The sequence below is a fragment of the Mesoplodon mirus genome (genome assembly GCF_964341445.2).
Source record: "Mesoplodon mirus genome assembly, chromosome: 1".
NCBI classification, from domain to species: domain Eukaryota; kingdom Metazoa; phylum Chordata; class Mammalia; order Artiodactyla; family Ziphiidae; genus Mesoplodon; species Mesoplodon mirus.
The window spans coordinates 79,967,640-79,979,921 of NC_138976.1; the positions used below are offsets into that span (position 1 = coordinate 79,967,640).

The 12,282-nt window shown below is 43.5% G+C and overlaps 1 protein-coding gene across 1 annotated transcript in view; it reads left to right on the top strand.

Moving 5' to 3' along the window:
• Positions 1 to 844: 844 nt before the first annotated feature.
• Positions 845 to 12,282, top strand: part of GDA (guanine deaminase) — a gene marked incomplete at both ends in the record, with an annotated part of 145,315 nt that continues 133,877 nt past the window's right edge. Inside the window, one exon of the mRNA XM_082615578.1 lies at positions 845 to 967. Coding sequence (XP_082471704.1) covers positions 845 to 967 — 123 coding nt within the window. The remainder of the gene's footprint in view (positions 968 to 12,282) is intronic.

Here is a 12,282-nt window from a genome sequence, read left to right on the forward strand (position 1 = left end):
GGAAGTAAATCAAAGAGATTCATTTATTTTAGGTATGAGAAAAACTGGAATTGGAGTTGTTTGTGGGTGGACACAAGGGCCAAAACATTGGCCTCAGGTGAAGAGAGGAGCTTTGAGGTCGAGATTAGCCTCCACTGGTGGGGCCCCCATAATTCTGTAAGACATGCTTTCAGAACATCAGGTTAGGACAAATTCTGCAGCCCACAGAAAATGAAAATGAAACTGGTTGGTAAAGTAGGCAGCCCTAACAGACCTGTCACCATGGCACTGAACTTGTGCCCGTTCAGACCTTGTGGTTACTACAGGTTGAAGAGGTCCAGGGTTTGGCCACAAATAGTCCTAAGAGTTTAAAGGGCAGAGAAAGCAGATAGATGCAACTCTGGGCGTGCCAACTAAAGGAAGGTGGAGGAAGTTGGGGCCCGCCCGCGGCAAAAGCAAATTTAATGACCAGTTAAAGGTACAGGGATGGAATCCTGAATCCTCCAGCTCCTTCCTTCATCTCCCACTCCCTGGGTGGGTGACAACAACCAAGGCTTAAAAGAACCGCAGCGTGAACGGTGATTTTGGAAACTCAAAGCGTTAACGTATCAAAAACTAAAGCAGGGGAGGAGAGACTGGAACCAACTCACGGGAGAAAAAATCCTATTGGCATCGAGGAGGCAGGGAGCCAGCCCCTGGGCGCGGTCTGCAGGGGGCAGGCGATCGCGCGGGGAAGCGGGGGCAGGACGAGGCCGGCGCTGGTGCCGGCTCGGCAGCTGCCCGCAGCCGCAGGGAGTCCTCGCCGCGCCTCCGCCCGGTGCGCCCTCCTTGGGCCGCGAACTCCGCACTGCGCTCCACCGCTGACATGTGTGCTGCCCGGATGCCGCCCCTGGCGCACATCTTCCGAGGGACGTTCGTCCACTCCACCTGGACCTGCCCCATGGAGGTGCTGCGGGATCACCTCCTTGGTGTGAGCGACAGCGGCAAAGTAAGCGGGTGCGGGGTCTGGCGCACCCTGACGGGCGGGCGGACAGGTGGAAGGAAGCTCGCCGCGTGAGCCGCGGAGCCCGGAGTTAGCTTCGTGTGGAGCGGGCGCCGAGGCGCTGGAGTTGAACTTGAGCGTTTTGGCTTTGGGAGAACGCCGGGAGAGCCCTGGAACTGGGTTCGTGGGCTGGATTGGGAGTAAAGTGTTCCCAGGTGCTGGGGAGCCGTGGAGTACGCACACCCACGATTGGTTCGACAGCCGTGCAGGCTGTGGTGGCAGGGAGCGAGGCTGTGCCCTGCCAAATCTTAAGAGATCATTAATAAACTAGCACCGCGCTTCATTCATTTTTGTATCTCAGGAGCCTGACACAGTGCCTGGCACCGCCTAGGCGCTCCGTAAATTTGATTGAATTTATTGTGAAAGAAATAACAGAAGGGTCATTTGACCAGTGTTGTTGAGCCCTTTCAGTGCATTGGAATAAGTAAAGAACTGAGTTAATTCACCTGATCATTCAGCAAACAATATATGAATGATTCAGACTAGACAACTTGTAATACTGGAAAGGATAGTCTGAGATAAATTACCCACCCAACCCCACCCCCCAGCTATTTGCATCAAAGCAAGCAGTTCCATTTTAAGCTTCAAAATGTCTTCTATGAGAGTATCTTTCACACTTACATTTCCAAAATCAGGATTTCTGCAAACGACATAGGTAACTTGACTGTTCCATACACACCAGTGCTAACTCTATTGGCAGTGGCCTGGCCAGTTTCAGTGAAAGCCATTCCATTTTTAGGAGAAAAATTAAAGATAGAGATGGGTTATTTTTGAGCTTTTCCCCAGCTACCGGTTTAGTTAGCATAAGTACACATATTTGGAACTTGTCAGCTTGAAGATACTATTCCTGACTAAAGATGCTTCCGAGTCAGTGACAGTTTTGAATCGTGACTCTTACATTTGGGGATAACTAAACCCTGTTTTCTTTTGGTGCTTAAAAATCTATACTCCCTGTGTATATTCAGGGAGCCTGCTGTTGTGTTTCCAAGGTGATGAAACTCTCAGAGCTCTCCCAAATGGGGAGACTCAAGTAAACCCTGAGACTGATGAATTGTTGCCTTGGGTACTTGACCCTCAAGTTTCAGGGACGCCTTAGGCTTGGGACAAGTCCCAAGAAGCAAAGGAAGAGAGACTGCTAAACCAGGGAAAGATTAGAGGTATTTGCTTAATCACAAGGAATTGTTCAACAATTAGGTTTCTTTTTACAATTTAAATTTTCGTTTCCAAAATTTGAATTGGTAGGATAGCAGGTGAGAGAATTGACTAGGGGACTGGCTTTAACCAGTGGAGAGGAGGAAGAAAAGGAAGTAATTTATCTAAAAATTTACCTTTTCTGGGGGTTGTACAGAAGAAGAATAAAAGAGTGTCCTGAACATGAAATTAGTAGTTGAGTCAGGGAGTCTGTTCATAACTAAGGAGCATATTGAAGTTATAAATTTAGAAAAATGCCATTCCCCCACAAGATAAAAGTAACTAGGAATCAGATACAAAGGTGAGTTAATCAACTGGATTAGATTTACAGTATACAATGTCCTAATCAGTGAAATGGTAACTGTTTTATCGCTCTCCTCCTAAGTGCAAGGCAGTTGATTCCTGACTGTGTGTAAAGGGTGGACATGTCATATATATTTTAAGACTTGACTTCTTTCATTTTGAAAATGGGACTGCCTCACCTTTAGAGTTGCTGGGATAAATATATTATTAATTTAAAAATTTTCAAGGTCCTTACAGAAAATTATATTCCCATGAAGTAAATAAATATGCAGTTGATCTTTATATTTTTACTGAGCTCCCAAAGCTGTTCTCAAACCTTGGGATGAATCAGAAACATCTGGGGTGCTTGTTAAAATTCCAGTTCCTGGGTGTCATCTTCAGAGAATCTGAATCTGTAGGCCTGGAGTAGGTCCTAGGAAGTGGCATTCCAACAAAGGTCCCAGGAGATTCGGACACAGGTAGTGGATGGATTACATTTTGGGTAACCTCAGTATATAGGTTATGTGATGCAACCAGTTATGTGGGGTCTTGGGTGCTCAGTTCTCCGTTTCAAGCCCTGGGCTGGGGTAGCATCTCAGAGAGACAGGACATGATTTCCTCTGTCCTCTCTCTCCCTTCTAGACCTAATCTTTCATTTCATTTAGGCCCAGAGAATGGTAATGATGAACTGCTTTTAGTTCATTAATTAAAACTCATGCAAAATTAGGTTAATTAAAAAAAAATTCTCTAGTCAATATTTTAGTATTGGGCATTTTGAATTCAGGGTTATTTTTTCTACTCAAGTGGCGTGTAGCTTTTTGAAAGAAAAACTCCAGCATGTGTAATTCATTTGCAGATAGGTAATTAATTGTGAGACACTGTGTGCTCAAAAATGACTAAATTATCTGATTCTTCCAGCAGGGTCAGGTTGACTTTAAAGATAGGTAAAGATGTCTTGGGTCTTTTAAGCACACTTAGCTGAAAGCAACAGCAAGGAAGAGAATCGTTTTGGAAGTAGTGCCCTGGGGTCGCAGGAGCAAGTCCTGTGGAGACCTGAGTTCAAGTCAGGTCTCCACCACCTACATATTCAAAGTCCATGGGTGAGACCTTAACCTCTCTGAGCCTCAGTTTCCTCACTTGTAGAATCAGATACTTTTGCTAAGTATTAAATGAGATAATGTATGAAAATGCCTGTCACTTAGTGGATACGCAACACATACCATGTTCATTTTGCCCCCTTCCTTCCCTCTGTGCCTAGCAAATCCTTAACCTCTTGTTCACTGTAGCATTTTTGCATATTTCCACATGGTGGCACCCATGCAGGCCAACAGGTAGAGAAGGAAGCCATGGCCTGGGATGAAATATGTGTGTTGGGGGGAGGTCACTGGACCTCTGGTGTGCAGCCTCACTGCTCATGCCATTGACCCTCTGGGACACAAAGATGCATCTAGGAAGAAAGATCTAAACAGCATTTGCTGCCAGTTCGCTAGCACATCATTTTCAGTGTCTCTTTTAGTCTTCAGTGTGATTATTTCGTCTTAAAGTTGGGAAAGTTGAGACTTGAAAAATCATGCATCCAGAGATGGATTTTGAATTAACATGGCCAAAGCCCATATTCCCTCCCTCCCTCCCTCTCTCGCTCTCTCTCTCTCTCTCTCTCTCTCTCTCTCTCTCTCTCTCTCTAATTGGGGTATAGTTGCTTTACAATGCTGTGTCATATTCTGCTGTGGTCAACGCAGAGGATGGAGCTGAGCTCCCTGTGCTATACAGCAGGTTCCCACTAGCTATCTACTTTACACATGGTAGTGTATATATGTCAATCCTAATTTCCCAATTCATCCCACCCCCTTCCCCACCAGTGTCCACACATCCGTTTTCTACGTCTGCATCTCTGTTCCTGCCCTGCAAATTGGTTCACCTGTACCATTTTTCTAGAGTCCACATATATGCGTTAATATAAGATATTTGTTTTTCTCTTTCTGACTTACTTCACTCTGTATGACAGACTGTAGGTCCATCCACATCTCTACAAATGACCCAATTTTGTTCCTTTTTCAAAATGGCCATCATGAAAAAATCTACAAACAATAAACGCTGGAGGGTGTGGAGAAAAGGGAACCCTCTCTCACTGTTGGTGGGAATGTAAATTGATACAGCTGCTATGGAGAAGAGTGTGGCGGTTCCTTAAAAAACTAAAAATAGAACTACCATACGACCCAGCAATCCCACTACTGAGCATATACCCTGAGAGAACCATAATTCGAAAAGACACATGCACCCCAATGTTCATTGCAGCTCTATTTACAGTAGCTAGGACATGGAAGCCCATATTCTCTTTACTAGAGTAGCCCACCTCCCTGAGGCACAGTCCCTGACCTCAGTGAACTTGCACTTTTAGCAGGGAGGCTTAGAATTGTACCTGTAATAAAAGTGGATTGATTCCTGAACCAAAGACTGGGCTCATTGCTGGAGATACACTGATGAGTGAAATATGCAAACTCTGCCCTGCTCTTGTGAGGTTGATCATCTCATGATTAACAGAATCTGCTGTGACCTGACAGAAGTTGAACTAATCTGGGAGGTAGGGAAGAGCCTTCTAGGTAGAGGGAATAACCTGTGCAAAGGCCCTGGGGTAGGAAGGAATGAAAACATCAAGGTGGTTAGAATCCAAAGTTCTAGGAGAGGATAACACAGTGTAAGTCTTGAGAGGTAGGCAGGGCATAGGGAGTTGGGGGAGGGATTGTGCCATGACCAAATTTTGCATTTTTTTTTAAAGATCATTTTAGCTTCAGGATATAAAGAATGCATTGGAGAGGAGTTAACTGCAGGCAAGGAGATCAGATAGGATCCTGTTGCAGTAGTTTAGGTGAAATGGGATGAGGCTTAGAAGAGAGAGGCAGTGTAATGTATCAATTAAGAAATGAACTCTCAAGAGTACTTCTATCACTTATTACCTATGTGAATTTGAATAAGTTACTTAACAATTCTATTTCCAAGTTTCCTCATGTATCAAATGATTACTATAATCTACCTCACTGGGCTATTGAAAAGACTAAATGAATTAATAATTGTAAAGTGCATAGAATAATGCCTTGCAGCGTAGCACATGCCCAGTAAACATCGGCAGTTACTATCAGCAGTGAAGGTGGAAAGAGGTGGACAGAATTGGTAACTATTTAGGTCAAATTAATTGGATTTGATGATAGGATTAGAAAGATGTTTGTGAATGTATTAAATAGTATGGTGGGATACAAATTGGTTGGTGGTAGGAAAAACTTGATGAAGGAAGCCAAAATTGAACTGGACATTAAAGAACACATAGGACTTGAACATGCAGACGAGGGTTAAATAGCCCTGGTTAAGGGAAATAAGTCAATGTTCTGTAATTTCTAAAACTGCTAGGAGGAGCAAGAGTTGTGTTTCATCTGTGACTGCATCATCATCTTGCTTTACCAGGAGTTCTCATAGTCTGAATCACAAATCTTAGTGGTTGTGTGTCATCTTTTCCTTCTGCTTGGGCAGGTGAAGACCCATCTTCCTATAAGCTCAAGACCTCAGAATATCTTATCATTTTGAAGAGGGGATTTGGGATAAGCTATCCCTTCTGAGGCTGCTGAATCAGGGCTTCACTTTCATCAGAAACGTGTTCATGCCCAAGGATCACATTATCATCCTGTAAATTCCCATTTTCTGGAAGGCAGATTGCTTTGTTCAAAATGCTCATGGCAGACCCTGTTGGTTACCCACTCACTAGCCATAACCACTTCTTTGTTATTAACACTTTCTGAGTTTGATAGCCTGCAATATACTTGGCTCATGGATAGATCATGGTGTAAGCCAGTCATAGTAATCATAATCCTGTTTGCTGGATACTTATTTTTCCAGTTTCCTGGTAGCTAAGGGTGGCCAGTGATGACATTCCAGCATTCAGGAAGTCATCTTAGAGGCTTCTGGGAAATATTTTTTTCCCTAATAAATAGACACAGATGTGGGAAGAGAAGTCCTTCCTTTTTTGGATACTTTCATGCGAGGAGTGGAGCTGCTGCTGGAAAAAGTTAAGAGGTTTTCAGAGGCATCAATCTAGTCCCTCTTTGAACATTATTGAATACATACGTGAATTACATCATTGAGTAGTTAACGGTCCCTGGAGCTGCCTACTACGTTGACTTCTTTTGCGAGATAATGAAATGTCTTTATTATCTACCCTTCTGTCAATTGCAGCTCAAAGCACCTCTGACAATTATGCCACTTTGTCAAAGAATCATATTATTTTTCAAAGGACTGCTAGCTGCCTTCTCCTTTTTCCATTTCTGTCTTCTCCTTATTTGCCAAAAATGTCAGTGTCTTTCCAGGCACCCATATCAGTATTCAGGTCCCCCCAGTTATCCCCTGGGGTATCTTTGTGCACACCCCTTTCCAGTGTCATTGGCGCTGTCCAGCCTTCCATTGTCTCTTGCCTGAAGTATTACAGGAACCTCCTAACCGTTTTCTCTTCCCCCATTCTAATATCTCTTCCACATTACTGACAGTTACTTTCCTGGAGCAGTGTCATGTACCTTCTCTTTTGTAACTACCTATGGCTCTCTATTGCCTCTAAGATCCACATGCCCCAGGAAGATATTTTAGACACGACATTTGGCCCTAACCTGCTTTCCTAATACTTCCTCCTGTTCCATCCTTCTCTCTTGCGAATAGCAGTAGGATTACCATGAGGTATCCACAAGCTGAGGGATATCTATCCATGCCAATTTCTCACTGTTTCCCAGCACATCATATCTTTTTACACCTCCACTTCGTTGGTGCCAATCCCTCAGCTTGGAATAGTCCTCTTTTATATAATCCCTTTTCCATTCCATCTCTGTCAAAATGAAATCTTGCTTTTCCTCCAAGGCCCAGTTCTGATGTCCCCTTCTTCCCAAAAGCTTCTCTGGCGACCATCCCCCAGTTGAAATAAATTACCTTTTGTTTTTCCATAAAATTTGCATATATATTCAAACCAGTGTTTTCCTGGTGGTCAAGAGCATGGCTTCTGGAGTCAGATTATGTGGATTCAAATCTCAGCTCTGCCACTTACTTGGAAACATTTCCTAACATATTTGAGCCTTGGTACCCTCACTTATAAAATGTGGACAACAGCACCCTGAAGAAGAGGTAAGGCAGATGAGATAGTGTGTGTAAAGCACTTGGCACATAGTAATTGCTCAATAAATACTGGCCATTGTTATTATTTTTCTCTCGCTAAAGTGATTATTTCACTTTTGCCTTTGATTATACTTAGGTTTATAGAATGTTCTCACTCACTGAACTGATTTAAAGTTCTTTGACAAATGGGAGGTGAACTGGAGAGAAGGTAACATTTATTAAGTCATAATTTGTGTCAGACACTCTGCCAGATTCTTTATACGTCAACAGTTCTGAGATGAGACCACACCATCATCATCATCATCTTCCTCTTCATTATCCCTACTCTACAAATGAGCAAATGGAGGGTCAGCTAGTTAGTTGACTTGACTGCAGTCACGGTGAGTAAGTGGCAAAACCAAGAACCACACCCAAGTCTGTCTAATTTCCAAGGTTCGTGCTCTTTCCAGGAGTTCCGGCTGCCTCCTGTCATGAGGAGGGCTGACACTCTATTGTCTTTAAGGGTCCTCAACATTGTCTTATTGTTTTAACACAAAGTAGGTGATCAGAATAGTGTTTTGGGGGCTTCCCTGGTGGCGCAGCGGTTGAGAGTCTGCCTGCCGATGCAGGGGACATGGGTTCGTGCCCCGGTCTGGGAAGATCCCGCATGCCGCGGAGCGACTGGGCCCGTGAGCCAAAATTGCTGAGCCTGCGCGTCTGGAGCCTGTGCTCCGCAACAAGAGAGGCCGCGATAGTGAGAGGACCGCGCACCGCGATGAAGAGTGGCCCCCCGCTCGCCACAACTAGAGAAAGCCCTCGCACAGAAACGAAGACCCAACACAGCCAAAAATAAATAAATAAACAAAGACATCATATAAAATGATGATAAAAAAAAAAGTGTTTTGAAAGTGATGTATAGTACAAAGACATTTGTGTGTGACGATTAAAAAAAAAGACATTTCTAATTCCAGAGAGGTTTTTTTTTTTTTTTTTTTTTTTTTTTAAAGCACTATTTGACTTATTCTTCGAGGCCTTGAAGCAACACTGCTGGGCATGACTGGAGTTTGCCGCCCTTCTGGTTGTGTAAAGTTGTTTTTTAATTCCTGGAATTTCTTGGCAGTCTGGTTGATTCAGCGCTGTGGCTGTGAGGCAGCATAGGTGTTGGTGTATCTGACACATGGCTGACTGTCCGGGAGCTTCTGACAGGTGCAGAGGTGGTGGGCAGGATCTCCTGCAGGCCTATGGCATGCCCATTCACTTAATGGGCATTGATCTGACTATTTAGGGATAAAGGCCAGGTGGACATCCCTTACCTGCAAGAAGAGAATCCAATCGGTCATGTGTTTACAACCCCCTTTTTGTAGAAAAGATTTAAGGCAGCTCTAGAGGGCACAGGCTAGTGGTGATGCTTTTATACATTTAAGGGAGAAGAGTCAGTTGTTGGCATAAAACAAAGCTAGGAATTAGATTTAAAATGCATCGTGAAATGCCCTACACTCTTATTGGCCTCTAACTTTCCTAGGTGCCAGCCATTAAAAGGACACGTGTTACCTAGTTGGCAATATCAGTACTAAAAGCAGTTGCTCAAGAGGAACACCCCTGTTCTTGATGCTGAGTTCAGATAGAAATTTCTCCTAGATGGACACTGTCTCTTATAATTATGCTTAACAACTTTCCAGTGCAAGGTAGCATTTCATAGGATTGCCTCTCTCTTTTTTTTTTTTTTTTTTTTTTTTTTTTTTTTTTGTGCGGAATGCGGGCCTCTTACTGTCGTGGCCTCTTGCATTGCGGAGCACAGGCTCCGGACGCGCAGGCTCAGTGGCCATGGCTCACGGGCCCAGCTGCTCCGTGGCATGTGGGATCCTCCTGGACCGGGGCACGAACCTGTGTCCCCTGCATCGGCAGGCGGACTCTCAACCCCTGTGCCACCAGGGAAGCCCAGGATTGCCTCTCTTGAGCTGAAGATGTGAGGGGAAGAAGGGGGTCCATAAAACTATTCTGTAGGGCTGAAGCTGTGGGGAGGGGACAGTGGGAGGTGGTCCAGGTACCCAGGTCTTGGCCGATCTGAAATGTCCTAGAGATAGACTTCAGGATGTCAGAGGGGTGGCAGGACCCCATGTCTTCCAGGTACTCCTAAGAGTGGTCCTTTTGATGGGGTTTTGATGAACACCGGGTGGGGGGGAGCCTCGTAGTTATTGGCATAGCCTGGAGTGCAGTTTGTTTTGTGTTGCCAGTAAAATGCAGAACCACCTACCTTTACTGCTAATCTAGCTTTGTGGATGTTGAGGAGCCTCACAAGAGACTATTCAACAATTTCAAACCCGTTTACATCGGTTAGAAATCCATTTCCATGGTGGCCATGGCTGCCCTTTGTGACCACACGATGCTACACTTGGGTGCTAATCCCAGCCATCTGTCTGCCATTAATTACTATGCTGTTCTGTCCAGGCTGGAAAGGGCTTTCCTGTAGGTCAGCTCAGTGGCAACTCCACAACCCTGTGCTCTGTTTGTTCTAGAACAACTCATACAGACTGCTGTGGTCACACTGGTCTTAATATTTAGCTTCCCCTCTAGGAGAACAATGTGTTCTTCTTTCCTGGTGCATCCAAGGCACTAAGAAAACAAAATACAAGAGAAATTCTCAGTTGGTCCCTCAACTACAATGGTAGGTTTTAAAAATGAGTTCCATGGTATATTTAAATTATGATTTTAAAAGTTTGATCAATAAAGATATAAGTAGCACATTTGTTATATTAAGCAGATGTGCATTAAAATACTATAACATGAATAAAAAGGAAATAAATTTTGTGTGTAAGTCATCTTCTTACATTGCATTGGGTTTCTAGCCCATGACACTGGGTTATAAACTCGTAGACAGGAGGTACATGGATGGTGCTATTGCTCACGTTAACAACTACAATAATATTGAACATTTATTTATTTATTTATTTATTTATTTATTTTTTTGCGGTATGCGGGCCCCACACTGTTGTGGCCTCTCCCGTTGCGGAGCACAGGCTCCAGACGCGCAGGCTCAGCGGCCATGGCTCACGGGCCCAGCCGCTCCGCGGCATATGGGATCCTCCCGGACCGGGGCACGAACCCGTATCCCCTGCATCGGCAGGCAGACTCTCAACCACTGCACCACCAGGGAGGCCCCTTGAACATTTATTAGACACTTGCTAGATTCTGTACTCAGTGCTTTGCAAAGCATAATTCTCCTGACTACTTTATAAGGTGAAACTATTACCGATTCCTGATTAGGTTCTTTCCTTACCTGGTTATTGTTCACATCAATAAGGTGAAATTACTTTTTTAGCAGCAAACAGAAACATCATTCATTGGCCAAAGAATGGAGAAGGAGGAGCTCATGCTCTAAAATCACCTTCTCCCCATTACAGGCAAGGCGAAATTCCTATAGAAAAAGGTGAAGGAGGCTACGGGGCACGGGGATCTTTTATTATTCTGACTTGTGGAAAGGAGTGGTGATATTCCAGAATGCAGCTCACGCCTATTTTCAGCCCTTGTATGGTCCTTCAGTGTCTGGGTCAGAAGTGGGTTTAACCAGTATGGCGCAGGTGGGAAGAGATCTTATTACAATGAGATGGTAATGAGCTGTAGAGAGACCTTTGTCCCAATTTTTAATTTGGCTAGCTTATGCCAGTTTCTTGTGGTTAAGCCCTCTTGTTCTAATTATGTAAAAACAACTAGAAGATACAGTCAGTTTTTGGTTTTCTGCAAGTTTGCCTGGAGTAGAGAGTTTACCGGAAGTGGGGCACTTCTTTGCCTCCTTGCCTAAGACAGGTGCACTTGTGCTTTACAGAGACAGTTTAGGTACAGATGAAGGACCCTTGACTTGATCCCCTGGGTGACAAAACTTTTCCTTATTTTATTGACAAAGAAACTGAGTGTTAATCCTAACTCTGAAATAAATATCTGATTACTATACATCGGATGACTTCTCTGTCCTAAAGCCACTGTGTAGCTCTTTGTTTTCAGATAGTCAAATGGCAAAGTTATAATAGCGTTCTGTACTTAAATTGTTAATACCAATTTAATCCCTAAGATTAAAGGTGAAGACAGATTCATCTCTTCTGATACATTTTTTAAGACTGAGCAATAGGGAATTTACTGGCAGTCCGGTGGTTAGCACTCTGCACTCTCACTGCCGAGGGCCCAGATTCATTCCCTGGTTGGGGATCTAAGATCCCACAGCCACAAGGCGTGGACAAAAAAAAAAAAAAAAAAAAGATTGAGCAATAAATGTTGATCATCTCCCTCAAAATCTTACTTTGACATTATTTCCTACCTTCTAAAAAGCCTCACCCTTTTCCTTTATGAAAGCATTGTTTCATTGATGTTATTACACTAAATTATTGACTCTAAAGGATAAATTACATTAACTTTATTTTTTTTCTTTTTTAAAGTATCTCATATATTTTAAGCATCAAACAGTATACTACATGCTGTGTTAGATATTTTATCTTTTATCACATTAATACTCTACAATCATATGAGGTAGATTTTTTTTCTCTTATATTGGAGTAGAGTTGATTAACATTAACATTAACTTCTAATTGAGATCTGTTTTTCAAAATCTTTTGACTGTTGAAGTTGGTGCCTTTGCTTGTGAAATGGTGATTTGTTTTTCATGAATTAGTTATTCA